At 46.4% G+C, this 27633-nt stretch overlaps 1 protein-coding gene across 2 annotated transcripts; it reads left to right on the top strand.

The window, feature by feature from the left end:
• The first annotated feature begins 345 nt into the window (after positions 1-345).
• Positions 346-27128, top strand: MECR (mitochondrial trans-2-enoyl-CoA reductase). 2 transcript variants are annotated; one of them, XM_044998088.1, is made up of 10 exons: positions 346-511; positions 11409-11506; positions 11810-11941; positions 16896-17039; positions 19080-19182; positions 20984-21086; positions 22318-22391; positions 23581-23641; positions 24761-24833; positions 26170-27128. In XM_044998088.1, the coding sequence occupies exons 1-10, from the start codon at positions 375-377 to the stop codon at positions 26331-26333; spliced, it is 1089 nt and encodes a 362-aa protein (XP_044854023.1). In that variant the 5' UTR covers positions 346-374; the 3' UTR covers positions 26334-27128. The 2 variants fall into 2 exon arrangements, with proteins under 2 accessions (XP_044854023.1, XP_044854024.1); XM_044998089.1 differs by lacking the exon at positions 26170-27128 and adding an exon at positions 25564-26088.
• The last annotated feature ends 505 nt before the right edge of the window (positions 27129-27633 follow it).

The following is a 27633-nucleotide window of genomic DNA, read 5'->3' on the forward strand; positions in this document are numbered from 1 at the left end:
CGGGCAGTGGACGGGGCTAGCTGGAGCGAGGGGCGGAGTCTCCCGAGCAGTGGGCGTGGCTAGCTGATGAGTCTCCCGGGAAGTGGGCGGGGCTAGAGGGAGCGAGGGGAGGGGCGGGGTCTCCCGGGCAGGGGGCGGGGCTATCTGGAGCGAGGGGCGGGGCCGGGGGCGTCTCCCGGGCAGAGGGCGGGGCTAGCGGGGGCGAGGGGCGGGGGTCTCCCGGGCAGTGAACGGGGCTAGAGGGGGCGGGGGTCTCCCGGGCAGTGGGCGGGGCTAGCGGGAGCGGGGGCGGGGTCTCCCGGGCAGGGGGCGGGGCTCCCGGCCGTGACGCGCATTGCAGTGGCCGCCTGGCAGTGCCGGCTGCGGGCTGCACGATGCGGCTGGGGTTGGTCCGCGGGGCCCGGCCCCTCCTGGGCACCGTCCTGCGCCCCCGGGCAGCTGTGTCGGCGGCCCCGGCCCGCTGCCAGGCGCTGGTCTATGCGCAGCACGGGGAGCCGGCTCGGGTCCTACAGTAAGGGCGGGCTCGCCGGGCTGGGGGGGTAGAGGGGGGTCGCGGGTTGGGGGCAGGGCTGGGGGACACGCTGGGGGGCAGGGGGGCGAGGCGGCCCCCGGGCAGGACTGCAGGAGATGGGGGGAAGGGCAGGCTGGGGGGCATGTAGGGGGCTCTCAGGCTGGGGGACGGGTAGAGCAGGGCTGGAGGAGGTGTGGGGGGCACGCGAGTGGGTAGGGGGGGGTCCTGGGTTGGGGGGCAGGGCTGGAGGAGGTAGGTGGGGGGCAGGCGAGTGGGTAGAGGGGGATCCTGGGTTGGGGGGCAGGGCAGGAGGAGGTAGGTGGGGGGCAGGCGAGTGGGTAGAGGGGGATCCTGGGTTGGGGGGCAGGGCTGGAGGAGGTAGGTGGGGGACATGCTGGGGGGCAGGGGTAGAGGGGGCTTCCAGGCAGGGCTGGAGGAGGTGTGGGGGGGGATCCTGGGATGGGGGGATATTTAGCAGAACGGCTGGTTTGGCAGTGTGGGCTGGTCTCCTGCATTCAGGGGGAAGGGTCCCCATTGAGCACCTGTGCCCTGCTGCACGGCCCCCATTGCCCTGGCAGAAGAAGGTGCAGTAAGAGACCTGCTGATGAATGCCATGGCTGCCCCATTGCACTCCCAGCTGAGGTGTGATGGTGCCAGGGCCACTCCAAATGCTTTGTACCAAGCCTCCTCTGGAACATGAAGTTTCCAGGCTGTGCACATGCTAGCTCCTCAAATCCCAGCACCCTGGCCCCTGATCCAAATGAGATGTGGGTTGGATCTGAGAGATGGGAAAGGCCCGTGGTACTGTGGAGCCTGTGTAGGACCAGAGACCCATCTCACTTATGCTGCGGTGAATGTGGGGTAACCCCAGTGACTTCACTGAGACAGGGATCTGGCCTGCTGCTCTTGTGGCTCACATTTGGCATGGTTCCCCTCTGGAAATCGGGGAGATGCTGAGTGCACTAGCTAGAGGACGAAGTTGAAACTCTTTGACTTCTGTAGCCAGGTGACCTTGATCACTCACACTATTACTGTATTTTCTGTAATATACGTGTTACCACCTCCAATACTGTCAGGGTTAAGTAAAGACGTGCTGTCAGGTCCAAACTGAAAAAACACAGATTCTGATAGAGTCCTCTTTATGTAGTTTCAGGAAAACTTTTTTATACGTTTCTTTAAAGAAATGTAAAATGGGGATTTTTTGCTCCCCTGATTATGTTTGTAAGGGTCAGCAACAGTGAAATAGACTGGCTATACCCAGTGGTTTTCAACCTTTTTTAAATTTGCAGACCCCTACAAGATCTTAAATGGCCTGGCTTGACAAAGCCCTGGCTGGGATGTGGTTGGTCCTGCTTTGAGTTTGGGGTTGGACTAGATGACCTCCTGAGGTCTCTTCCAACCCTCATATTCTATGATTCTATGTGGACCCCTTTGGAAATCTTAGACATAGTCTGCAGACCCCCAGGGGTCCGCAGACCATAGGTTGAAAACCACGGTTCTATGGTAACAGCAACCTTTTGCAGACCCCTTAGACATAGTGTGTGGACCCTCAGGGATGTGCGGAACACAGACTTAAAACCACTGGGCTTTATGAATGAAACAGACCTTACACAAAGTGCTGCCAAATGCCTAAAGTAAACCAACTGGGGGGGGGAAGAGAAATCTTTGCTAACTTTCCATTGCTATGATTTTAGGTGGTGGTAATGCAACATTTTTAGGCGGATGTAATTTTGCAAGGTGACTGTATGTCTAAAGTTTGCACAATCGTTGCATGGTCAATATATGCGTAAGTGTCACTTGACACTGGTGGCTCATCTGATTCATTTTCAAACTCCTAGACCTTTCACACTTGGCTGGGGAATCTTTATTTCCCACAGTTAAGCATTTGGTGGAGTTGGATGCTGTGTAGCTGAAGCTATGGACTGGGTATTGATTCTTGTCATATCTTTAGCTGAGTGAGGCTAGTAATATATTACTGAGTCCGTTGGAAACATAAACTAAAAACGTACTTGTAGTGTAAGCCAACTGCCAAATCATATAATTGATTTTCACTGGGAGTTTATTCTGCCCTCTGAGAGTCCCACTTTTTAATAAAAACAACGAGGAGTCCAGTGGCACCTTAAAGACTAACAGATTTATTCGGGCATAAGCTTTCTTGGGATGTAGCTGAAGAAGTGAGGGTTTTTACCCAAGAAAGCTAATGCCCGAATAAATCTGTTAGTCTTTAAAGCACCACTGGACTCCTCATTGTTTTTGTGGATACAGACTAACATGGCTACCCCCTGATACTTGGCTCCATTTTTTAATGTAATATTTTGGTCTCTAGCAAGAGTGATAACTCCATTTGAAGATGTTGGTATTTGTGCTGGTTTTAGTTAGATTTTATTATTGGTGATTTTGAACAGCATGTGCATCCTGGCAACTGTACAGCTTTTTAAATTATGACCTTGTTTTTTCTCTCTCTTTCTCTGGGGAATTCAAGATGTGGGCAATGTGAAGGAATCAGCATTACTATGTCTAGTTATGTATTACCTCCGGACCACAAAGTGAGCCCTTGCCCCAGGGAAAGAGAGAGCAGACTCAGTGTCCCAGTTGTACTTCAGAACAATCCATGGCTGTGCACATACACACCAGTTGTCATATGACAACACATAGGCAAGTTAGCCAGTGAATGGTGTCAATAGTCAGTAGGGAGAACCGAGACACTGAAGCAGGTCCAACATATTCCATCCAGTAGAGAGCAGTTATAACTGGTATATTAATCTTACTGCTCCTCACCTGGTGTGACAGTACGACTCAATCTGTCCCGGTGGATGGTACGCATGTTTGATTCAGTTTATGGCTGACGCATACATCTTAATGAGTGCTCCTGTCTCCACTTCAAATGGGAGAGGGAAGCGGTTTAAGAAACATATCTTTGCAGGGTTTTTATATGATCTTTATGACTCTTCCCCCACCCCACACGCTGTCCCCTGGTTCCCAGCAGTGTCCTCTCCAGTAGCGTCTGCTGAAGGTCCAAGACTCCCAACAGCAATGGAAAATACTGGGAGAAGCGGGTGCTTCGACATCATCCCCCACCTCCAAAATGACTGGTGCTGTGAGCACGTGGCATGAATGCAGTGGCGCAGTTGGCGTAAGGGCTTGTCTGCACTACAAATGCTGTGGCTGGCGTAGCTATGCTGGTGAAGCCCGCTAGTGGAGATGCAGCTTACGCTGACTCAGGGAGTTCTCTTGCTGCTAAAGGAGTTCCCTTGCCAGCATAGTTAAATCACCTCTGCAAACAACATAAGCTATGCCAGCACAAGGGCTCCTTTGCTAGGACAACTGCATATACACACGGGCTTTTGTCAGCATCACTCTGTTGGTTTGGGGGGAGGAGGGGATCTTTTCTTTCCATGTTCCTTGCTGACATAGCTTTGCTGTCAAAACTTTGTACTGTAGGCCATGCTTATACTTTTTAACCCTACTCAGGCTTTAAATGTTGGCATTAGGCTCTTGAGCATCAAGATTTTAATTGGCTTCCATAAAACGCTCTATATTCTTTTTGTTGAAGGGGGATTGTTGAACACTTTAAACATGAAAACAGCAACCATGTCTATCAAACCGTTGCTGATCACATCCTCTCTTTGTGCAAGTAGAGTATCGGAGCAGTTCTGGCCCCCGAGTACAAAACCGGTGTTGTGTCTGATCTGCCATGGGAGGCTGAATCTCCCACTGAATCTCCCTAAATCACTGTTTTTAGCTAAAACGTATTTTTTTTTCTTTTGGTTCCATCTAAGACTAGCTGTCTACTAAAATCTTTCGAGTACCTAGACAGATACTCACCAGCAACCGCACACCATACAACATAAACACTAACCCAGGAACCTATCCTTGCAACAAAGCCCGATGCCAGCTCTGTCCACATAACCATTCAAGTGACACCATCATAGGACCTAATCACATCAGACACGCCATCAGGGGCTCATACACCTGCACATCTACCAACGTGATATATGCCATCATGTGCCAGCAATGCCCCTCTGCCATGTACATTGGCCAAACCGGACAGTCTCTACGCAAAAGAATAAATGGACACAAATCTGACATCAGGAATCATAACATTCAAAAACCAGTGGGAGAACACTTCAACCTCTCTAACCACTCAGTGACAGACTTGAAGGTGGCAATTTTGCAACAAAAAAACTTCAAAAACAGACTCCAAAGAGAAACTGCTGAACTTGAATTAATATGCAAACTAGATACTATTAACTGTGGCCTAAACAAAGACTGGGAATGGTTGGGTCATTACACCAATTGAATCTATTTCCCTATGTTAAGTTCTCCTCACACCTTCTATGGGCCATCTTAATTATCACTTCAAAAAGTTTTTTTTCCTCCTGCTGACAATAGCTCATCTCAATTGATTAGACTCTGCCTGTTGGTATGCATACTTCCACCTTTTCATGTTCTCTGTATGTATAAATATCCCCTGTCTGTGTGTTCCATTCTATGCATCCGAAGAAGTGAGCTGCAGCTCACGAAAGCTCATGCTAAAATAAATTTGTTAGTCTTTAAGGTGCCACAAGTACTCCTGTTCTTTTTGTGGATACAGACTAACACGGCTGCTACTCTGAAACTAGACATGAACTGTTTGTGTTAAGTAGATCTGACACTAAGTCTGCCTTGTCAGATATAACACCAGTAGGTGTGATGATTCCGAACCCCCTTCTCCCAGAAGGAAGAGGAGGCTAATCAAACCTTCATTTGTAAGAAACTTTAAGCCAGGATAACTTTCAGCTAGACTTAAAAAGATGATGTTAAACCAGCTGCTGTGTTTTCAAACCAAAACTCCTTGGACCGTAGTGAAATAAATCAGTTATTTTAAGTGAGAACTTAATTGCTTATTTGTAATACAGGCTTTGGCTTCAAAAACAGCAAGCTAGAGATTATGTTTTGAGGAGAGAGGGTTAAACTGGGATGTATGGTGAAATCTACTAGAATGTGGCCTTTGGAAGGGAAGAAATCTTTAGACTGAAAGCAAGTCCTCATCACTTAGTCACATTTTACAAAGAAAGGGCACTTTTCTCTGGTATCTTAGAGTTTGGGGATTGACTTTTTTTTTCTTCTCTTCTGCTTAAATGTATGAAAGTGCTTCACATTCTGCTTGGTCCAGGGGTTTGCTGAGCATCTTCAGCTCTCACTGAAGTCAATGGCAGTTGCAGGTGTCTAGCATGCCCTGAAGCTGTGATCCTTGAGAATTCTGGGTCCCGTCTTTATGTTCTATACTTGAGCCTGGCCAGAGTAAGGAGTGGGCTCATAATTTGTTCCTTCTAAGTGGTGTTGGAGAAAACATCCTAGATTTGTGTGCTTGTACCTATATCCCTAGATGACCCAGCAAGTGTGTGTTCTGGGGACATATAGGTACGTATCCAAGGGCTTTTTGTATGGCTCGTAAGGGATTTGAGCTAAAACATGTTTCACACCCGCTGGGTAAACATACCCTGAAACAAAGAGAGGAAAGAAGAAGTTATCCAACAAATGTACTAAAGCTTTTTCCCCTGTTTCTTGCATAAGAGTAAATCTTGCCTAATGATGATCTGGCTCTCCATTTCTCCGAATCCTGTCCTGCTTTCTGAAAGTGCCAGTGCTGCTACCGTATGCAACTTCCTCCTGACACCAAAGCAAGTGCAATGTTATCTGTGAAATATGTGACCAACATTTCCTAGATTAAGCAATGGATTTCTTACACCATTTCCTGATTAGTTAAGGCTAGTGACCATTATTCAGCTAGATGTCATAATAATGCCCAAGTTGGGTGATTATAGCAGCGTTCTGCTAGTACTGTTGTAATTATCAGCTGACAGCATTTCTATTATAAACCCTTTTTTTTCAGGAGAGTTATTAATTAATTGTAAAATATTGTTCGACTGAATTTTAGATTAAGGGCTCACACAGGATGACTTCTCTACTGGCTTCTAATGGGATTCCCTGTATATCTAGGACCAGTCTGTAATAAGTTTAGCTAGTATGTCTACATCCCAAAATGGCTGCACTATATTGTGGGAGGGGCAACACCCACAATCCTCTGCTCCTGGCACTGGCAGCTGATTTCTAGATTCTGATTCCCCAAACCTAGGGATGCAAATAAATGTGTGAAACTTAATCGTGGACATGCCAACCTGGTTTAGCACACAGGTGTGCCGGGCCTTGTTCTTTATAAACGTGTCAGAATCTGGTTAGATGGCGTGATTCTAGCTGTGGCGTAGAAGGTTTGTTTTGAGATGCCAGCCGCTGATTTAAGAGGAAATGTGATTTGAGCTTAAATCATATGATTGAATCAGTTGTGATCTTTTCCATTATCTCCCGTAGCCTTGTTATGGAAACACTGTCAAAACACTTAACCCCTAAGAACTTCCCCGCTTGAAAACGGGATATAGTTGTTTATCTTCCAGGGATGTTGTGAAGCTTAATATTTAATGGTGCTTTGAAATCCTCAGAAGGAAGGTGCTATGGTCGATGTTTCCAGCTTTTCAAACAAACTGGAAGGATGTGCATCATGTCCCACCTACTTTTGTAGCTGTCATATTTTCTCTTGCATAGCATATTGGACCTTAATATAATGGCCTTTGACTTTTATGCAGACCTTTAATCTATAATGTGGGTCAGAGCCCAAGGAAACTTCAAAGAAATTAAATAGTCAAAATATTCCACTTTAAAAAGCAGCAAGGGTGCAAATGCAGCAAATATATTTTCAAAAACTTGATTTTTTTTCCTGTTGAGAAAATGTTACCGTTAGCATAAACAGTTACAAAACAGCTGCTCCTCTTTGCCATGACCTCGCCTCCAGTGTCCCAACTCAAGTACGTGTCCCTGTGTACGCGCCAGATCTGATCCTGAATTCTTTGCACTCTCGGGACTTCCATTGACTTCGGTGGGAGCTTTGCTCAAGGAAAGCTGGGATACAGGTACAATAAGTGCCCCCTTTTTAAAGACTCTTGTTTCACTATCTCCGTAAAAGGAGGGAAAGGAGGAGAACTGAAGACACAAGACACAAACTGAAACATTCGCCATTTAGCAAGGCAGGTAAAATAAACTATGTGGAAACTGTATTGTGCACATAACAGCCATGCACAGCATCCCACAAGGGTGATAGATACAGTGTACCAATTAACTCCAAACAGATATGTAATTCCCAGCAGAGCCAAGCAATAAAATCACTCTGAGTGTGGCACAGATGCTGTGCAGGACTCCCGCTACCTTTATCCAGACCGACTTTGATATATGTTCTTATTGTGCGTGCATACGTTCCTGTTGACACTAATAGCTGTAAATGAGCCATTGTGTCCATGATCTGTTGATTTAAATCACTGGGATCTTACGGCTTTGAATGGAGTCATTATAGCTTCAATGGAAGAGCTTTAACAATTCTGTTGAAATAGCATCATGTCAAACCTAATTCCAGTAATTCTGGTCTGCGTTCGCACCAGCAGCTGCCTGTGCTCTCTTTGTATAGACGCTAAGCATACAAAGAATCTTTTAATATTAACACTAAAGCTACCTTGTCCACACAAATTTGCAACCATTTCTCCTCTGTACACAAAATTTTAGGGGTCCGACTGAACCCACAGAAAGTAGGAAATTCAACGCTGTCCCCTCTACCTGCGGCGGCTGTTGTGTGTTGCAGAATTGTATCCCTTCAGTAAATGTTTTAATTTGTGAATTAACTTAGTCCTTGTGACACTGTGCGGATAATTGCCTTGGGGACTGAATGATCTGCATGGTTTCCCCATACCAGCTCTCTTCATTCTTGACCCACATAGCCACCTGCAGTTCCAGCCCTAGCCATCCCTATATCTCCCTTAACTCTGCCTATGTATCTCTCTCTTCCTGTTGACCTTAGTTGAGCTCAGCAGGCTTTGGGCAGTTCTGACTTGGGATAGCATGGTTTGGAGAAACTAGCATTGTGCTGGATGCCAGGAGCTCCTGTGTTCTAATTAGGATGACCAGATGTCCTGATTTTATAGGGACAGTCCCGATATTTGGGGCTTAGTCTTGTATAGGCGCCAATTACCCTCCGCCCCCATCCCGATTTTTCACACTTGCTGTCTGATCACCCTAGCTCTAATCCTGGAGTTACCACCAGCTCCCTCCAGGGCCTGGGACAAGCCACTTAACATCTGTGCCTCAATTTTCCCATCTGCAAAATGGGGATAAGTTCCCTCAGTGGGGTGCTGTGAGAATATATTCATTACTGTTATTGTGTTGAACACAGTGCTATGCAGCTGCTAAATATTCGTGCCTTGGGAACATTTAAATCTCCTGCTAACCTTTGAACAGTTGTATCTGATACCTTGTGAAAGATTTAAAATGCATGTCCATCTTCAGGTGACTCCTTGAGCCTGCTCACCCTGCAGGTCACAAACAAGGCTTGAGCCAAGGGAGAGAGCAGCGAAGTCAGAAGAATGAGTCTGTTGGACTTATCTCCTGGGGATCCTGCCTCAAGGATTTGAGTTTGCATTGAGAATCCTGGTCCCTCCTTTTTTTGACCAAGATCCATTCTAGGCCTGGGCCGCTCTGGAGGAGCCAGCTGTCCATGACAGAATTGGGCCACAGTCACCCCCGGTGTAACTAGCTGGTTACACCGGGGAGGGATTTGACCCAGTGTGGACAAATGGCTTTGAAGGCAAACTCTTGTTTCATTTGTGACCCAGTCAGACTATGAGCCCAGGTCTCTACAGATGCATTAATGTTGTGGCTCTGAAGCGTTCCAGACTATTGTACCCCTTTCAGGAAACTGATTTCTCTTGCGTACCCCCGAGTTATGACTCACTTAAAAACCACTTGCTTACAAAATCCGACATAAAAATACAAGTGTCACAGCCTCACTATTACTGAACAGTTGCTTCCTTTCTCATTTTTTTTTTACCATATAACTATAAAATGAATCAACTGGTAAATAAATACTGTACTTACATTTCAGTGTATACTATGTAGAGTAGTGTAAACAAGTCATTGTCTGTATGAAATTTTAGTTTGTACTGACTTCGCTGGTGCTTTTTATGTAGCCTGTTGTAAAACTAGGCAAATCTCTTCCTGAGTTGATGTACCCCCTGGAAGAGCTCTGTGTACCCACGGGGTGCACGTACCCCTGGTAGAGAACCACTGCTTTAATGCACTGTTTCACGCTCAGCCCCCTCTTTAAAATGCATGATTACAGGATGCAAATTCCTGAGTGCTAAAAGCCTTCTAACAAGTACATCTTGCTGTTTAATTGAAAACTCAGATTTATCGAGACATCAGCCGTGCAGCTTAAATGGAGGGAAAATACTTTGCCAGCACAGGACAAGCTGTGAAGAGAATTCAATTTATTGCTTCTAATGACACACACTGAAAAGGATGTGATCATAGCTAAAGTTCTTAAAATTGGCAGCCCATGTGCAAGCGCCACATCAGACTCCCTTAACACTTGATTCAGTACACAGGTAGTTTAAAAAGAAAATGCCCTAATTTGTAAAACCTTTAATGGGTTTGCTCCAGCTGACCCATCTGCAGTAATCTAGCACTGGGCTTCTGTCTCTCCTTCCAGTATCTCACTGCTATTGGTGCAAGAGCTGCCTTTGTAGCTCCTGCTTTCTGGAGTCGCTCTCCTGTGTGTATCTAACTTGGCTTGCATCTCATCTGAAAGCATCTTTTCACCCCTTGTGTGACTCTGTAATGCCAATAGGTCCCTTTGTACAGTTATGTGGCTGCAGAATCCAAGGCTTTGTCTACATGGGAAAGTTTTCATTTGTACTGGTATAACACACACCCCCAATGTGGACACTTTTTCCGGTATATAAGTGGCCTTTTTTGGGATGAACTTAAACCCCTTTCCAAGCAACATAATCTAAATTGCAAAAACGCAATCATATTCCAGTATGAGTTTTCACACAGGAAGTTATACAGCTATAATTATATTGGTTTAAATTCACACCTTAGGCCTGGTCTACACTGGGAGGGGGGGGTCGATGTAAGATATGCAACTTCAGCTATGGGAATAGCATAGCTGAGGTCGACATATCTTATTTCGACTTACCTCCCGTCTTTATGGCACGGGATCGATGGTCGTGGCTCCCCCCGTCGACTCCACTACCGCAGCTTGCTCTGGTGGAGTTCCGGAGTCGACAGGAGCATGTTTGGGGATCGATATATCGCGTCTAGATGGGACACGATATATCGATCCCCAATAAATCAATCACTGCCTGCTGATCCGGCAGGTAGTCTGGATGTACCCTTAGTTTATGCTGAAAACCTCTTCCCCATGCAGAAAAGTCCTAAACTTTCCTTTTAAAAAAATGCCCACCAGTGCAAACAACTTTTCAGGCTCTTTCCTGACAATCTCTCTGAGAGGTATGAACCACTCCAGTCACGTCGGAGGGGTATGAACACAGCCACTGCTCATTCTAAGGAGAAACAAACCAGTGTGCTTGTTCTTGGCAGTACTAGCAGATATTAACAACAAGGAGTCCGGTGGCACCTTAAAGACTAACAGATTTATTAGGACATAAGCTTTTGTGGGTAAAAAACCACTTAGGTGCCACCGGACTCCTTGTTGTTTTTGTGGCTACAGACTAACACGGCTACCCCAGATACCTAGCAGATATTGGGCTGGATTGGTGGATCAGGAATTCAAGCTTTTCCTTCCCCTTTTGGAAGGAAAGTGGAGCTGTGCTGATTAACCTGGGGAGCATTGTAGGCTTGGGGAAGGCAGTACTGCATAATTGGGGGCTCCTTGCTGCATAACATAAGTCTGACCTGCCATGCAAGCTATGGAGCGGTGGGATGGGATGGTCTTTGTTCTAGGATACACTTTGCGCCAAGAACACTCATTATACAACATTCAGTGGTAGTAATGTTTGTATATTTCTTTGTTTAGCCTAAAGGATCTAGAGCGAGCTGAGCTAGGCCATTCTGGGGTTCACGTGAAGATGCTGGCAGCCCCTATCAATCCAGCAGACATCAACATGATCCAAGGTAACCTCGGTGTCTCTGGTTGAATTGACTTTGCTTACAAACAGCTTCTTTTGCCTTCCATTTCTGAAATGCGTGTGGAATACCTATTGATTAGCCACATGTTGTCAGATGAGTAGTTACACAAACCGCCTGTCAAAACTTTAATGATGTCCCCTAGGGAATTTTTATACAGGAGTTAGGGCTGGATTCCTGAGCTGCAGGGGTATAGAACCAGGCCTTAGAGAACAGAAGTTGAGAGAACAGTTTGCAGTTTGTTCCTTTTACTAAAAAAAAAATGCTGTGATATTTCTCCTCCTCTAACAGGAACTTATGCCCTCCTCCCTGACTTGCCTGCTGTAGGAGGGAATGAAGGCATTGGACAAGTGGTGGAAGTTGGCAGTCATGTGACTTCTCTGAAGCCTGGGGATTGGGTTATCCCAGCAGATGCGGAACTTGGTGAGGCTTTTACATAAATCCTCATTAATAGTCATAGTTCTGTTGATTCCAGTTCATTCCAGCCGAGCATCTGTCCATCAGCTTTTCAGGGGAGAAGTGAGGCATGGTGAGATAGAGACTTAGCCCGGTGAATTAGTCACAGAGCGGAGCTGAGTCTAGAACCCAGGATTTCTGGTTTGCGTTCCCCGGCTCTAACCATTAGACCAATGCCTATATGCTCTGGGTAGGATTGCAACAAGCAACTGCTTACCCACTGATGTTTAAACCCAAACACACACCTGTTTTCACTGGCGATAGATAGTCACAAAAACATTTCTATTCCTATAGGAACCCGAATTATGCTTTGTATATTTGAAAACTTCATTTGTTTAAAATAAAGTCTGAAGCAGGCCATTGTTCTAACCACCCCTGGAAATCTGAGTATTCATGTGGCCTCCAAAACCTCTATGAGGTAGGGAAGTATTATCCCCACTTCAGAGTGGGACAAATTGAGGCACAGAGTGAGTTTTCAGAGGGACTCTACAGCTCCATCGTCCACTGTAGTCCCTTGTCCAAGGTCACACAGGAAGATAACTAGATGCTAAAAATCATTGTTTTGATAAAGACACTGAGTTTATGGTTTACTACAACAATTGGTAGCCCACTAACCCCCTTTTTTTGTCCGGTGACTACAGGGGTGTTAACAACTCACTTCACCTTGAATGGTCTCCTAATTACTTATGCTAAACAATCTGTTTGGTCTTGTATTTAGCTGTGACTCTCGGGGTACCGTTCCCAGACCTGCAGAAGAGCTCTGGGCTTGGCTACACTGGAGAGTTGCAGCGCTGGTGGTGGGTTTACAGCGCTGCAACTTACACACTGTCCACACTTGCAAGGCACATACAGCGCTGCATCTCCCTGGCTGCAGCGCTGGCTGTACTCCTGCTCTGCCTCGGGTATAACTATTGCAGCGCTGGTGATGCAGCGCTGCTCCGCCAGTGTGCCCACCAAAAGCGCTGTAATTGGCCTCCAGCAGAATTTTCCCATAATGCTTTTAACTAAAGAACTCTTTGTTTTGTTGTGAACTCGGGGCTCCCGGAGCTGCTTATCTAAAAAACAAACACAGCTCCTGTTTGCTGTGAATGAGGCAGGCAGGGGGATGAATGTCTACAGCTAGTGTTTGCTTGAGGAGAGAAACAGCATGGTGGGGAGGGGGGGAAAGGGAGTCCGTCGGAGCAGCTGCTTATCTGGTCTGCAGGCTGTTTGCATTTAAGAGTAAATGAGGGGTCGGGGAAATGGTCAGAATTTGCAAGGCAGGGAGCTGACACAGTGTCGGCTCCAAAAATCCACTCTCTCTCTCTCTCTCCCCCCCCCACGCTCCCTGTCACACTCCACCCCACCCCCCTCTTTTTGAAAAGCACGTTGCAGCCACTTGAACGCTGGGATAGCTGCCCATAATGCACCACTCCCAACACCACTGCAAATGCTGCAAATGTGGCCACACTGCAGCGCTTTCCCTACACAGTTGTACGAAGACAGCTGTGACTCCCAGTGCTGCACATCTGCAAGTGTAGCCAAGCCCTCTGTGTAGCTCAAGAGCTGGTTTCTCTCACCAACAGAAGTTGGGTCAATAAAAGATATTCCCTCCCCCACCTTGTCTCATAGGAAGCTTATAGTGGAGCTGGGAATTGAACCCAGATCTTCCTAGTGTACTGTCCTAACCACAAACCATCCTTCCTCTGCAGCTTACACCCAGGTGCTTTGCCTGATGAGCTCATACTTTAACATTCTGAGCAGAAGGGTTGTGGGATCTTAAAACACCTGGAGGTACTGTGATGTCCTAAAGCAAGTTTGTTACTCTCTGAAGTGCTGTTTTAGCTTGGTACAGCCTCAGTCATGTGCGCAGCTTAGTTACAGCAATTACGTGTAATCGGATGTGATTTTAAAAAAACACACACAAAAAACCTCCATTAGAGAATGTTCCAGGCGAGAGAAGCAGCAGTTGGAATCCATTTAGCACCATATTAGTCAAATTGCAAATGTAATAGGTTATATTGTCTCCAACGAGAAGCATCTGTGTAGCCAGTGGAGTTGCACAAGGCACTCAGTTTCAGAGCTGTTTTTATGCTGCTTTAATCTCTATTCTTGTCGTATTTTATACTATTAAGGATTTAGAACTCTTTATTTGATGCAGCCATACTGACTCAGGCTGTGATCTCATCAGATTTCAAAGCTAAATAGAGCCAGTTCTGGTCTGCATAAAGGGGAGAGGGCCAGAGAAAATCCAGGTGCTGCAAGGAGTGGTGCTGGTGACTCAGTAGTTAGCACAAGTTATTTTGAGTCAGTACATAAAATCAGACATCAAATGAAGTTCCCAGGACACTTTTGCATCATTTTCATTCTAAATTCTACTTTCTATAGCATAAGCTGGATATGGTGATTTTTACTTGCATCCTGACCTGTTGGATAAGGTTACCACATCACATTCCTCCCCAGAAGTAGCTGCAGTTTCATTTATGAGTGCCATTATTCCTCTTTTGCACCTGTGTAAAGGCTTTGGCTTGTCAAGTATGATATAAACAAGCTTATTGCTATGTTTAGCTGCTGTTGTCTCCTTAAGAGTCTTTCAGTAAAAATGTTGGGGTTTTCAAAACAAATGTCTCTTGGGCCAATCTGACTTTTCTGGCCACTTTTTGCCAATTCCATCCGTTCTGTGCCTGTTTCATCTCAAATGGCTTTTCTACTTAATCAGGAAGGTAAACAATCCACTGAGGGGTTCCAGTTAAGAAGATTCTACTGAATCAAGTGTACCCCTCATGCATAAACCATAATAGGAGACAGTAAATACTCATAGGCAAACGTGAATATTAGGTTAATTCAGAGATGAATGATGGGGCTCTTGTCTCTAAAAGTATTAATTGTATTGGCTTTCAAAAAAATAATTTGTCTGTAGGGTGCAGAGCAGGGGTTGGCAACCTTTCAGAAGTGGTCTGCCGAGTCTTCATTTATTCACTCTAATTTAAGGTTTCATGTGCCAGTAATACAAAGAAGGTCTCTTTCTATAAATCTATAATATATAACTAAACTATTGTTGTATGTAAAGCAAATAAGGTTTTTAAAATGTTTAAGAAGCTTCATTTAAAATTGAATGAAAATGCAGAGCCCTCCGGACCGGTGGCCAGGATCAGGCCCGGACAGGTGGCCACTGAAAATCAGCTCACGTGCCGCCTTTGGCACGCATGCCATAGGTTGCCTGCCCCTGGTGTAGAGTAACTTCCCCTAGTGGTGTATATTCACTTTGCTCTGTCTGTCTGTCTCAAGTACAATCCAGGAGTTCTCCAAAGTAATTGCTAACAGTTCCTCAAGTATTGTAGGATGAATTTAATCAAGCCCTGATGACTTGAATACATCTAACTTATCTAAATATTCTTTAACCTGTTCTTTTCCTATTTTGGCTTGTGTTCCTTCCTCCTTGTTGTTAATATTGTGTTAACTATATGGTCACCATTAACCGTTTTAATGAACACTGAACCAAAATAGACATTAGACACCTCAGCCTTGTTGATGTATCAGTTATTAGTTCTCCTTCCACACTAAGTAGAGGACCGACACTTTCCTTTGTCTTTCTTTTGCTCCTGAATTATTTAAAGAACCTGTTCGTATTTCCTTTTATATCCCTTGCTAGGTGTAACTCATATTGTGATTTGTGCTAACTCATATTGTGCTAACAGTCCCAACGGGATTGTGCTCTTCTTTTGTATTTCTCCTTAACAATTTGTCCGTGTTTCCACTTTTTGTAGATTCCTTTTTGATTTTCAGGTCATGAAAGAACTCCTGAGGGAGCCATATTGGCTTCTGACTATTCTTCCTATCTTGTCTTTGCATCAGGATAATTTTCAGTTGTGCTTTCGTCTCACTGAGAAAATGCCAACTCTCCTGAACTTCTTTTTCCTGAGTCTTCCCATGGGACCTACCTACCAATTCTGAGTTTGTTAAAGACTGTTTGTTTGTTTTTTTAAGTCCATGGTCCTTATTCTGCTGCTCACTCCTGTCTTTCCTTAGAATCATGAAATCTATCATTTCATGATCACTTTCACCCAAATTGCCTTCCACCTTCAGACTCACAATCAATTCCTCCCAGTTGGTCAGAATTAAATCTAAAGTGGCTGTCCCCCACGTTACTTCCTTCACGTTCTGAAATAAAAAGTTATCCCCAGTACGTTCCAAAACCTTGTTGGAAGCGTTGTGTTTTGCTGCATTACTTTTCCAACAGATGTCTGCATAGTTAATGTCTAACGTTACTACCAGGTCTTGTGTTTTGGATATTTCTGTTGGTTGTTCTAGAATTGCCTTGTCCACCTCCTCCTCTTCCTGACTTGGTGGTCTATCATAAACCCTATTTTTTTACCACTTTTATTGTTTTTGAATGATAGGTAGTTGCAATCATTGCTAACTAGCAACCTTAACTGTTCACTGTTGTGTTTTAAAGCAGCTTTCTGGTTTTGGGGGGAGGACTAGTTCTTCGACTACTTTCATTTTTTCTTTGGTGCAGGTAAGTGAAGACACAACTTTATAAAAATAAAAACTACACAGGAGGGACAGATTCCTAAATAGGAATGAGTTATGCTAGCCACGCTAATAAAGGCAGCTGCAGCATCCTACCTCATTCAGTGCGCACCAGGCAAGATGTACACGTTTCCTGGAGATTTACATTAACTATGTACATAGCTAATTAGCACCCCTGGAAAATCAAGCTTCAAATGGCTTGCCCATAGCCAGAGATGGAATCTGTATCCAAACCAGGACTGGAATTCAGGAGTCTTGCCTCCCTAGCCTGTGCTTAGATCTCAAGGCCACATTTGTCTCTCCAACTTTATTGGGCCTGAAAACTTTTGCCTAAGCAGTTACTTGCTCAACTTGCCTGCATCTTTCTGACGCTTCTCATAGCTTGAATAAGCCTTGTCCTTTAAACCAGGAACGTGGCGAACGGATGCAGTGTTCAGTGAGGAAACCCTGGTGAAACTCCCACGCGACATCCCTTTGCTGTGTGCTGCCACCTTGAGCGTCAACCCCTGCACAGCCTATCGGATGCTGGCTGATTTCGAGACCTTGGGGCCAGGTACGTCTCTTCACCGGTGCTGTGTAACTCTCCTGACACATGACTGATTTTTACACTCCAGTGGAACATCCCCTCCCCGGATATTGACCCTAAACAAGTTAACAGAATTTACAAATTCCTTCCAATTAACAGTTTATCCAGGTGCATAAACAAAATTCTACCTTCTTCTGTGTGGAAAGTACTAATATTGAGTAGTGAGAATTGGGGTTTGGGAGATAGGACTATGGGATTTATCCCCAGCTCTGCCACTGACTACATGACCTCTGGCAAGTCTCTGCACCTGCTTTCTTACCTGATGGTTCAGAGTTATTTATTATTTATATTGCAGTAGCACCTGGAAGCCCCAGTTAGGGACAGGTCAGCATTGTGCTGCATGCTGCCCAAACACAGCCAAAGATATGGTCCCTGTCATAACTCGCTATCCAAGAGTACCTCCTCCTAGTGAGATCCAGCGTTGCAGCCCCTCTGCCTCACCCGCCTTCTCCGGACTTCGGTGGTCTGCAGGTGACACTGAGTCCCACTCTTTCAGCATAACAGTGTCCACACTCAAAGGAATAGAAACTCATAGACTTTAAGGTCAGAAGGGATCGTTATGATCATCTAGTCTGACCTCCTGCACAAGGCAGGCCACAGAATCTCACCCACCCACTCCTGTAACAAACCCCTAACCTATGTCTGAGTTATTGAAGTCCTCAAATTGTGGGTTGAAGATCTCAAGCTCTTCCACCCTCCCTGGGCCCAGTCCTCCACGGATCTTCACCGCCTCTCAGGTTCTGCATCTTCTCACTTTATTACAGACGCTGCCTCTGAGGGTTTAGTTTCTGGTGGCATGACTGATCTTGAGCTACTGACCTTTGGGGCAGCTTCCCTGGAGTCCCCTCACCAGCTTCCCTCTCCTTTCAGGGTACAAGCTCCTTCCTGTACACCCCTCGATGGTTCCTTTTCCAGACAGAGGAAATGCCCAACTACCTCTTTCCCGCATCCTTTCTTTCTAGGAACCATGCAGCCTGGTTCTCCCCAGCTGGGTCTAATCCTTCATTACCTGTCTCTCCTCCAGGTGCCATAGAATGGGCTAACTGGGCTCTCTGGTTCACCTTAAGCCTGTCATTGCCAGTGTAGAGTTTAGATTCCCCCATCACAGCCTCTACCCAAGGAGCTTGCCAGCTGAGGGTAAATGAGTGTTTGCAAAGTACTTGAATAAGAACATAAGACTGGCCCTACTGGGTCAGACCAAAGGTCCATCTAGCCCAATATCTTGTCTTCCAACAGTGGCCAGTGCCAGATGCCCCAGAGAGAACGAACAGAACAGGGAATCATCAAGTGATCCATCCCCTGTCGCCCATTCCCAGCTTCTTGCAAACAGAGGCTAGGGACACCATCCCTGCCCATCCTGGCTAATAGCCATTGATGGACCTATCCTCTACGAATGAATGAATTACTTGATATGAGGGCCAAATTTTATGATCAGTATCTTGTGCCTTCAAAGTTCTAGGTCAGATGCAAGTCCTTCTTGCAAGCCTAGAGGAAATAAGCAGCAGGTTATACTAGGTTTCCGGGAATATATCAAAGCCACTCCAAAAAAGTCTTAGTAAATGTGTCTAAGGTGAATGAAATTCTCAGATGAGTGTATCGTGAAGGAATTAAGCCTTTCAATTGTAGTTCATTCATTTAAATGTGGTCATAGTGGCTGAAAGGTTGTTCCCATCTGAGGTCCTGTCTGAAATAAGTTGGTGAGTCTTAGTTCAGCTCTTGGAAACATCTCTGCATCAAAAACCACCACCTCCGTTGACCCTAGCTAGCACTTAGCAGTATCCCTTGTTGGCTATCGGAGCAGTTGAGTTATTTTCTTGCTCCTAGAACTAGCCGCCAGAATGGGGATGAGCCATGCTGACGGGACAGCGTCAGGGAAGATTGCCTTGCAGCAGTCTGTGCTGTCCTTGTTCTTGACCATATTCTCAGCCCTGAAGGTCTCCACACCTTTCTCCAGCACTAAATTTGCTTCAAGCCAGAGCTGATTTGGGCTTCTTTATTTTGCTGCAGGTGATTCCATCATCCAGAATGCAGCCAACAGTGGCGTGGGACAGGCTGTTATTCAGATTGCAGCAGCTTTAGGCATCAAAACAATCAATGTGATCCGAGATAGGTGCGTGTACAGTGGGCCCTGGTTTTTAGAGACTCTTACAAACTGGGTCATTTGTTAAAATTGTCCTGATGGAAGAACTTTTTTGCTTTATCCTGGACTGTTCAGTTTCCCTTCCTTTCACCCTGCATTCTGCTCTATATTATCTGAGTTAGATTCTCAGTGGGAGGGGAGGGGATTCTCTCTTGGAAACGAGGGAGATGGGCATAAAGGTTGGGTTGTGGCCAGTTAAGAGTAGCTGCATTTAGATGTTTATTTGTCGGTCTGTCTCGAATTTTTCACTTTAACTGCTCTGATATGAATCTACACGAGGGAACCCCTCCTGCCGGAATTATGCCATAGAAAGAGGTGGGGTGAAGACCGGTTAAAGGTTAGCAGGATCACCATCTCAGAACCCGCATCAGTTTTTGTCTCCGGTCTGCAAATAGTCCAAAGGAGGCCGAGAACCTGCGCTGTAAAACTGGGCAATACCTCCTGTTGCTAGAAAGACTATATTCGTGTCTGAATGGGCAGTGGGGGGTGTTCGTTCAGGTAGCTGAATCCAGCAATGGAGCCCTTCACAATAGGGCTTCCCTTTCCTCTCTGAATTGAGGCTGCCTGTTGAGTGATTAGCGAATGTATTAAATGTCTCCCTTCCGAAGATGAGTGTTAACATTCCTGTTGGGAGAGGGCGTGACTAGCCCTTGACGCTGGCTAGTGCTGAGGGATTTGTAACTCCAAGGTTGGCCAGTTCCAAAGGGCTAGGCGGGGGTGGGGGTGGGGGGAACCGGTAGTGGATCTGGACATGGGATAAGGAGAGACTAGACGAAGAGGGACCTGGTGGGGAGGGATAGCTCAGTGGTTTGAGCATTGGCCTGCTAAACCCAGGGTTGTGAGTTCACTCCTTGAGGGGGCCACTTAGGGATCCAGGGCAAAAATTGGTCCTGCTAGTGAAGGCAGGGGGCTGGACTCGATGACCTTTCGAGGTCCCTTCCAGTTCTAGGAGATTGGTATATCTCCAATTATTACCTATTACTCCCACTTTGTGGCCTGCTCAGGAGGCTTGTCCTGCCTCACAGTGCTGCTGGTCCCATCCCTTTCTCTTGCCTGAAAGTGGGGAGTGGTTTGGTTTGGTGGAGCAGCATCAGCTGCTGGTGGTGAAACAGGCACTGAGCTGGGAAGCAGCGACCTGCTCTGTGATTGGTAATTGGCTCTTACTCTGAGCAGACAAGAAGCCCTGTTTGGAGCTTGTGGGTGAGTGTTCAGGGGCCAGCAGATCTTATGCAGGAACAGCTGGAGCCGGCATCCGAGTTCAGGGTAGGAAGCTTTGCAGAGGAAAGCGTTTAGGAGAGGACAGGTACCTGTGTGTGGGAAGCAGAAGAGGCAGCATGAAAGAAGGCGCAGACCAGAGCGGGAGGAGGAGACACCAGGAGCAGTTCTCAGGAAGGCTGCTGGAGGGTAGACAGTGAAGGCTGGGATGAGGGCAGAGAGGGAGGTTGGATGGCACCATGTAGAGCTTTGAAGGTGAGGCTGAGGGGCTTATAGCTGATGCAGAAAGTGAGGAAACTAGGGGACAGAGGCAGGAGTGGCTTGGTCAGTTAATAACAGGACGAGGGAAGGAGGAGATAAATCCCCCCCCCCCCCCAAGAGCCTTGCTTTTGGAAGGGAACATCTTCCCCAAAGTTTGGGCTGAGCCCAGTTTGCTCATCCTGGGTCACAAGTTACAGATTAGGGTTTATAGAACTGTCCATCTTGGCTTGGGAAACATGCCAGTTATTTCTGCGAATCTCTTTTTTTTTTTTTTTTTTTTGTCCTTCCTTCCCAGACCCAATCTCCGAGAGGTGGTAGACAGACTGACGTCCCTTGGTGCGGACTATGTCATCACAGAAGAGATGCTGAGAAAGCCAGAGATGAAAGACTTATTTAAGGTATTGTAACGCTGAGCTCTCCAGAAAGAGGAAGCTAATTCCCAGGATCCGAAGACAATACAGGAACCTCTGAATAGCCATATTGGATCAGACTGTGGTCTGTCTAATGTAGTGGTAAAAACTAGATGCTGCAGGGAAAGGTGCAAGAATCCTATTATGGACAACTATGGAGTAAACTTTCCTAATCCCTGGGCAGATGAGCAGTTGTTTTAGGTCCAGATTTTCAAAGGTATTTGGGCACCTAACTTCCATTGAAATCAGTGGAAGCTAAGAGCATAAATATCTTGAGGATCAGGGCCTTATTCCGTAAATCAGGAGTGTATATCCCTTACTTTATCTTCTCATGTAACTGGGTGTTCTCATTAATCCATATAAATGCCAATTAAACCTGCTAGGCACTTGGTCTCAATAATATCCTATGGCGGTGAGTTCCATAGGTGTAAAATAATAAACGGTTTCCTTTTATCATTTTTAAAGTGGCTTTTTAGTTTGATTGCATGTCTCCTTGCTCTTCTATTCTGAGGATAAATTGGAGTGTCTGAGCACGTCTACACCTTTCGCTGTTTTATATCCTCTCTTGTCTCTCTTACTTATTTCCTCTGTAAACTGAACAGTGCCACGCCGCAGCCTCTCCTCAGACAGAAGTCCCTGTACCTCAGATTACTTCCATTGTCCATGTTTGGGCCCCTTCTGTTTTGACTGTAACTGGGAATTGAGGTGACCCGGGTGGAAATGCAGTATTGACGATGATGCAGTAGCACTAATAGTGCCACCGGGGAAATCCCACATTGGCGCAGAGATGGACTAGCTGAGACTATGTAGATGTCTGATATCTAGAATCTGTGCTCTGATATACACCACCATGTAACATGCAGACAGAAGAGTTAGTGGGGGCCTTCGTTCTCCCAGGGAATTGTTTCCCTTGGACTCCTCTCTCTGATTCTGGAGGCTCCCCCGCAGCGTTGGGCAGGTTTTCATTTCTACTGCGGTGTCCAGATGGGAAATCCGGCTGCGGGTACGTTTCTGGGCCTGCCCTTGGTTTGAGCAAACTTTGGGGCTAAAACACGTGAACCTGCCTCCCTCAGCAGACAGAGTCCTGACCCCAAGAGAAGGTAACCTTGGAATTCAGAACATGGCTACTCAGTGTTTCTTGCTGGTCAGAAATTTAGCCTGATGTCAAGAGTTGAATCTTCTTTTTTTTTTTTTGTCTGTAAAACACGGACTCTTCCAGAAAGTCCCTAAGCCCCGGTTAGCTCTCAATTGCGTCGGAGGGAAAAGTGCGACTGAGATGCTGCGCCATATACAGTAAGTTCAGCTGTTTTCCTCCTTTGACGTGTGTTTAGCACTTGGAGAAGTACATGTTCAAAGAACTGGTTTGTCCAGACTGGGAATAGCGGTCGGGACCAGTTGAATAAATGGATATAAACTGGCCATCAACAAGTTTAGGCTCAATATTAGGCGAAGGTTTCTAACCCTCAGGGGAGTGAAGTTCTGGAACAGTCTTCCAAGGGGTGCGGTGGGGGCAAATGCCTAACTGGCTTCAAGACTGAGCTTGATAAGTTTATGGAGGGGGATGGTATGATGGGGCTGCCTACAGTGGCATGTGGCCCGTAGGTGACTACCAGTAGCAAAAAACCCGCGATGGTTGGAGACAGGACACTAGATGGGGAGGGCTCAGAGTTACTACAGAGAATTCTTTCCCAGGTATCTGCCTGGTGGGTGTTTCCCACATGCTCAGGGTCTAACTGACCACCAGATTTGGGGTCTGAAAGGAATTTTCCCCCAGGTCAGATTGGCAAAGACCCTGGGGGTTTTCACCTTCCTCTGCAGCATGGGGCACAGGGTCACTTGCACATTTCAAGCAGTGTAAACTGTGGGTTCTCTGTAACATGAAGTCCTTAAACCATGATTTGAGGACTTCAGTAACTCAGCCAGAGGTTAGGGGTCTATTTCAGGAGTGAGGGGGTGAGGTTTTGTGGCCTGCGTTGTGCAGGAGGCCAGACTAAATCATCACAGTGTTCCCTTCTGACCTTACAGTCTATGAATAGAATTACCGTACACGGGTCACTTGTTAAAAATGCAGGGTGGGGGGGTTCTCGGAAGATACAGTAACTGAAATCTAAGACCTTACAGCACTCTAGGGAGGTTTCCTCTCCAATGACACACAATAACAGACTTTTAAAGACTAGTAAGAGTGGAAGGTCACATCCAGCCATGAGATCAGAATCCCTATAGTATCGTGCTCATTGTCTTGGTGGACTGTTGCAGTGGGAGTGGTCCATTAACTCTAGGTGAGCATTTCAGCTAATGGTTCCTGTGAGAAGGGGGGGAAGCTGGAAAGCAAGTTGAGCAAGTAACAAAGTAATTGACAGAGCCGCCTGTGTGAGGGCGTCTGTATCTGCAGGGGTTCGGAATTGGAGGAGGAGAGCAGGTCTGGTTGAAGACCCTGATTAGGGGAGATCATTAATTGTCTGACGCCTGATTCTCCATACAGACAGAAAGGGACCATGGTTACATATGGCGGGATGGCAAAACAGCCTTTGACTGTCCCTGTGGTAAGTAACAGGTGCTTGTGACGTTCTCTGTATTCATATCACGTAGCCCTTACTCCACAGCACTGACACTTTCCATCCAACACATCCACTGCGAGCAACTGGCTGCCCCACGGGGTTGGCTTCACCACAGCTACATATGGTCCCCTAACTCCCTATAGCTCCTCGGTTCCCACGTAGCGGCATCGCTACCGTTAGGAGTGACTGGATGAAGTGTGCGCTTGACTTCCAGCACTACCTCCTTGTGCCATTTGAGCTCCAGAACCAATGCCCCATGGTCGCTAACGGGTTGAGAATGTGGCAGGAATGAGCTAGTTCTTGCCTCTTGCTGGTTTACAGGGTTTGGGAGGGTGTCTGCAATACTCGTGACAGTGTTTATGAAGTGACTGACCCCAGTATGTCACTGACCCAGCTATTTGGCATCTGCCAGGCAAATCCTCATTGCAAAAGTTGTCTTCACTCTAAGGTGCACACATAGGGCAGATCTTCCCAGTGTCAATCCTTGCTCAGACCTGGAGTTAGTAGCTAAGGCGTCTCTTGCCAGGACAGAACAATCTTTAACGTTCTTAACCTTAGTCCTGTATCCTCTCAGAGCTCTACTGGTCGTGGGGACTCGTTGCTAACACAAAACGCTTTATGAACGTGAATTTTTAAATTTAGTGCCAGATTGACAGCCAGAGAGCCTGAAATTCTCTTTTGCCACAAAACAGGCACTGTATGGGCAATGCATGTTTGCAGTTATCACAATTCTGGCAAGAATGTGATCATTTTGGAGGGAACCAGCCCTTGGTTTTTAATCTCCTATTTACTAGCCACTGTACTGTGAAGAGGATTAACATTCTGCTGGTGTGTAAAAGAAAAAATCTGCATTGCCTGAGTGAATTTGCCCCAAATTAAGGCTCTTCTAAAAGCAACAGTCATTGGCAGGGAGGCAGAATTGCAGATCTTCATAGCAGCAGGAAAGTGACTGTCAAACTCGCAACAGCGTGTGAAGTGTGTTAGCAGCTGTACAAGGACAATCTTTTCCCATGGCCCGTGTGCAGCAGAAATATGCTAACTGAAGAATGCCCAATGTAAACAGTTTCCCCAAGAATCATGGTGTGTCTCACCTTGTTTCTACAGAGTGCATTCATCTTTAAGGATGTGAAGCTGCGTGGGTTTTGGATGACCCAGTGGAAGAAAGACCAAACCCCGAGTAAGTTGAAATTCGTTTCAGTGGGGATGTGTAGCCAGTAGGAAATCTATGAAAGTATTAATGTGTTCTCTTAAGGTTCCCTCCCCCCCCGAGGAAAGTAAGCATTGTCCCTGCTTCTCTTGGTCCGTAGGCTGAGGCACAGAGGTGGAGCGATTAGGCCAATGCCACAGAAGGTCATTGTCAGAACAAGAATTAGCACTCGAGTACCTGGCTTCCTGTCCAACCTGGACAACAAGATAATGCTTCTCTCATCCCAGTTCCTAGGGAGGCCCTAGAAACACAGAGCACAGAACACATCCTGCAGAATCTCCAGTTTTTAGTTTAGCATAAGCCCTCCCGGGGAAGTACTGGCAAAGCAGCCCTCAAACTCAGCGTCTGAAGAGCAGATAAATCTTTTGCTAGCTGGGTTTCTAGACATCAAAAAGCACAAGTGGGTGAAGGCTGGTGACAAGTTTAGACCCGGAGAGTTTCCTTCATTAATCCAGGGAGACACAAGCTGTATCATTCCCCTGCCGTGCCCCTGAGCTACAGCCCATGTGTAACCAACAGAATCTGTGATCAGCCCTTGGCCTCAGCACCTGTTAGTCCATTTGGCCAGGAACCACAACAAACTACAATGTTGAGTTTAAACAATTGCGACTGGTCCAGGCCTATCTACTCAGCTCCACTCTGATGTTGCTCAGCACTTGCAATTTAAAAAATCAGGCATTATGCATTTAACGTGTTTCAGGCCCTTCCTGCTTTGAGGCTGTGTGGACTGGGCAGAAGCTACCTAGACGCAGCCTTGAGCTCAAAGCAGCGTGTGCCAGATGGTTGCTGACCAAGCTACAGTGCAAGTGGCAGGTAACATCTAGTGTAGTGAGCAGGGCAGGCCATCAAACAGGACGCTAGCTACCTACCTGTAGCATAACCCCAAAGGTCAGAAAGGTCACAGGGGTCTGTCTCCCCTCTCAACGAACAAATCAGTTGTCCAATTTGGCAACACTGCAGTCAGTACAAGGGAGTCTTGTGGGATCGTCTGCCTTGTACCAGCCATACAAACTGGGTGCATTTCCCTCCAAAATCAGTGAATGCTGCTGCATGTGTTGAACAGTGTGGAAGGAGTCGCTGAAGAAACTGAGATCGTTTGCCCCTGTCCCGAGCTGCTGTCCCAGGGAGTTTAGCACCTGAACTCCGCTCCCTTGTGTTGTGTTGCTAGGTGGCCAGGGCAGCCAAGACCAGCTCATTTTTCGTTTGTTTTGTCAGTTGTCTCATTTCCCCCGGGTGGCGTTGTGGGTCTTGTTCACCCTCAGCTCTGGAAGGGGCAGGATTACTCTCTTCTGTCTTTCCCGTGCAGACAAGGACCGATTGACTGGGATGATTCTGACCCTGTGTGATCTTATTCATAAGGGGCAGCTCACTGCTCCAGCCTGCACACAGGTCCCACTGAAGGACTACCGAATTGCCCTGGAGGCCTCCATGAAGCCATTCGTCTCATCTAAACAGGTACTCACCATGTGATCCTGCTCCCATGGACAATCATACGCCCTTTGTTTCCAGAGGATTTTTAAGAGGGAGCTGAATCCCAGCCGGTTCTGGTGCCATTGGAGACAATACAACTGGTTTCATGCACGTTTGCTTCAATGTATCCTGTCTTCAGGAGAGAGCTGTTGAAGAGGAAGAATCTCTAAAATTTGTCAACTTTGCCCACTTGAAACAATAACAATCACATCTGAGGCTAATACGTGACTTAGGAGCAAACAGTAGATCTCTGCTTTTGGAGACGGATCCAATTTTCACATTGGCTAAAATTAATTGCTTTGCAATAGAAAGTTAAGGGTGGCTATGGTGCAGTCCCTGGAATCCTAAAAATTAGGGTAGGGGCAAGGCCGATTAACTTCCAGCTGGTTGCTGGTGAAATCAGTCAGTCAAGGAGGACACAGATAGAAACACTCTGCTCTGGCTGTGTGTAGTCACCCAGATCGGAAGGCAGTGGGACTCCCAACAAGACGCTAACGCGACCCTTACTGTAAAGTTTGCCTGCCCCAGAGTGAGCTTTAAGTGAGGAAGCCTCTATTTTTGTGTCTCTGGGGCTTCTTCCTATGAAGGACTCCTCTAGATGTGGAATTATCCTAACCCCAATATTGTCATGTACAATCCTTAGGGAAACTTACATCTGTAGTTTGATATTGAGGCAGCTGCGGCTGAAATAAAGGCACTTCACGTTGTGTTGCAAACCTGTCGTCCAAGAGCAAGAATTGTGAAATGGGCCACTGAAATGTCAATGATTGTTCAGAATAAATGCTAGAATTTTGAGAGACCGTGTTCTCCCTGGGGTATTTCTCCATCAGCTGGGTTTGATAAGATCTAGTTCCTCTGCTGCACTTCAGTCAGACAAACTATCACAAGTATTTTACTTTGTACTGCTTAAAAACGTCATGCCGTTGCCTCCAAATGTTCGTATTCCAACTCTTTTGCGAGGTTGCATTACAGCTTGTTCACACAGGCCACAACAAAAGTCCAGGAGGTATGATCAACAGACAGGCATTGATAGTCAGGGCCTTTGGTTACCTCTGGGCTAACGTGTGCAAAGCTCGCTTCAAAAATATGACATGGGGTTGTGCCTTCCCACAAGTGAACTTTATTTTATCTTCCCCTCAGTGAGATCTCAGATAATGAACTGTAAGGCCGGGGACGAATGGTAAACCTCCTATCACATTGTTACATGCTCCCCTCTTCTGTGCCTAGTGTGTCTCATTAGGCATGCTGGTTCCTGACAAGCTGTGGCAGGGAGAAGGAGATGCCAGTTTAAGTAGTCCAA

This window comes from Mauremys mutica, chromosome 23 (assembly GCF_020497125.1).
Source record: "Mauremys mutica isolate MM-2020 ecotype Southern chromosome 23, ASM2049712v1, whole genome shotgun sequence".
In the NCBI taxonomy this organism is placed as follows: domain Eukaryota; kingdom Metazoa; phylum Chordata; order Testudines; family Geoemydidae; genus Mauremys; species Mauremys mutica.

What these genes read in the sequence shown, in the direction of transcription:
- MECR (XM_044998088.1), top strand. Translation starts at nt 375, where the DNA reads ATGCGGCTGGGGTTGGTCCGCGGGGCCCGGCCCCTCCTGGGCACCGTC. An exon ending in ATCAATGTGATCCGAGATAG is followed by an intron (nt 19,183 to 20,983) that starts GTGCGTGTACAG and finishes CTTCCTTCCCAG; the next exon opens with ACCCAATCTCCGAGAGGTGG. An exon ending in AGATGAAAGACTTATTTAAG is followed by an intron (nt 21,087 to 22,317) that starts GTATTGTAACGC and finishes GGACTCTTCCAG; the next exon opens with AAAGTCCCTAAGCCCCGGTT.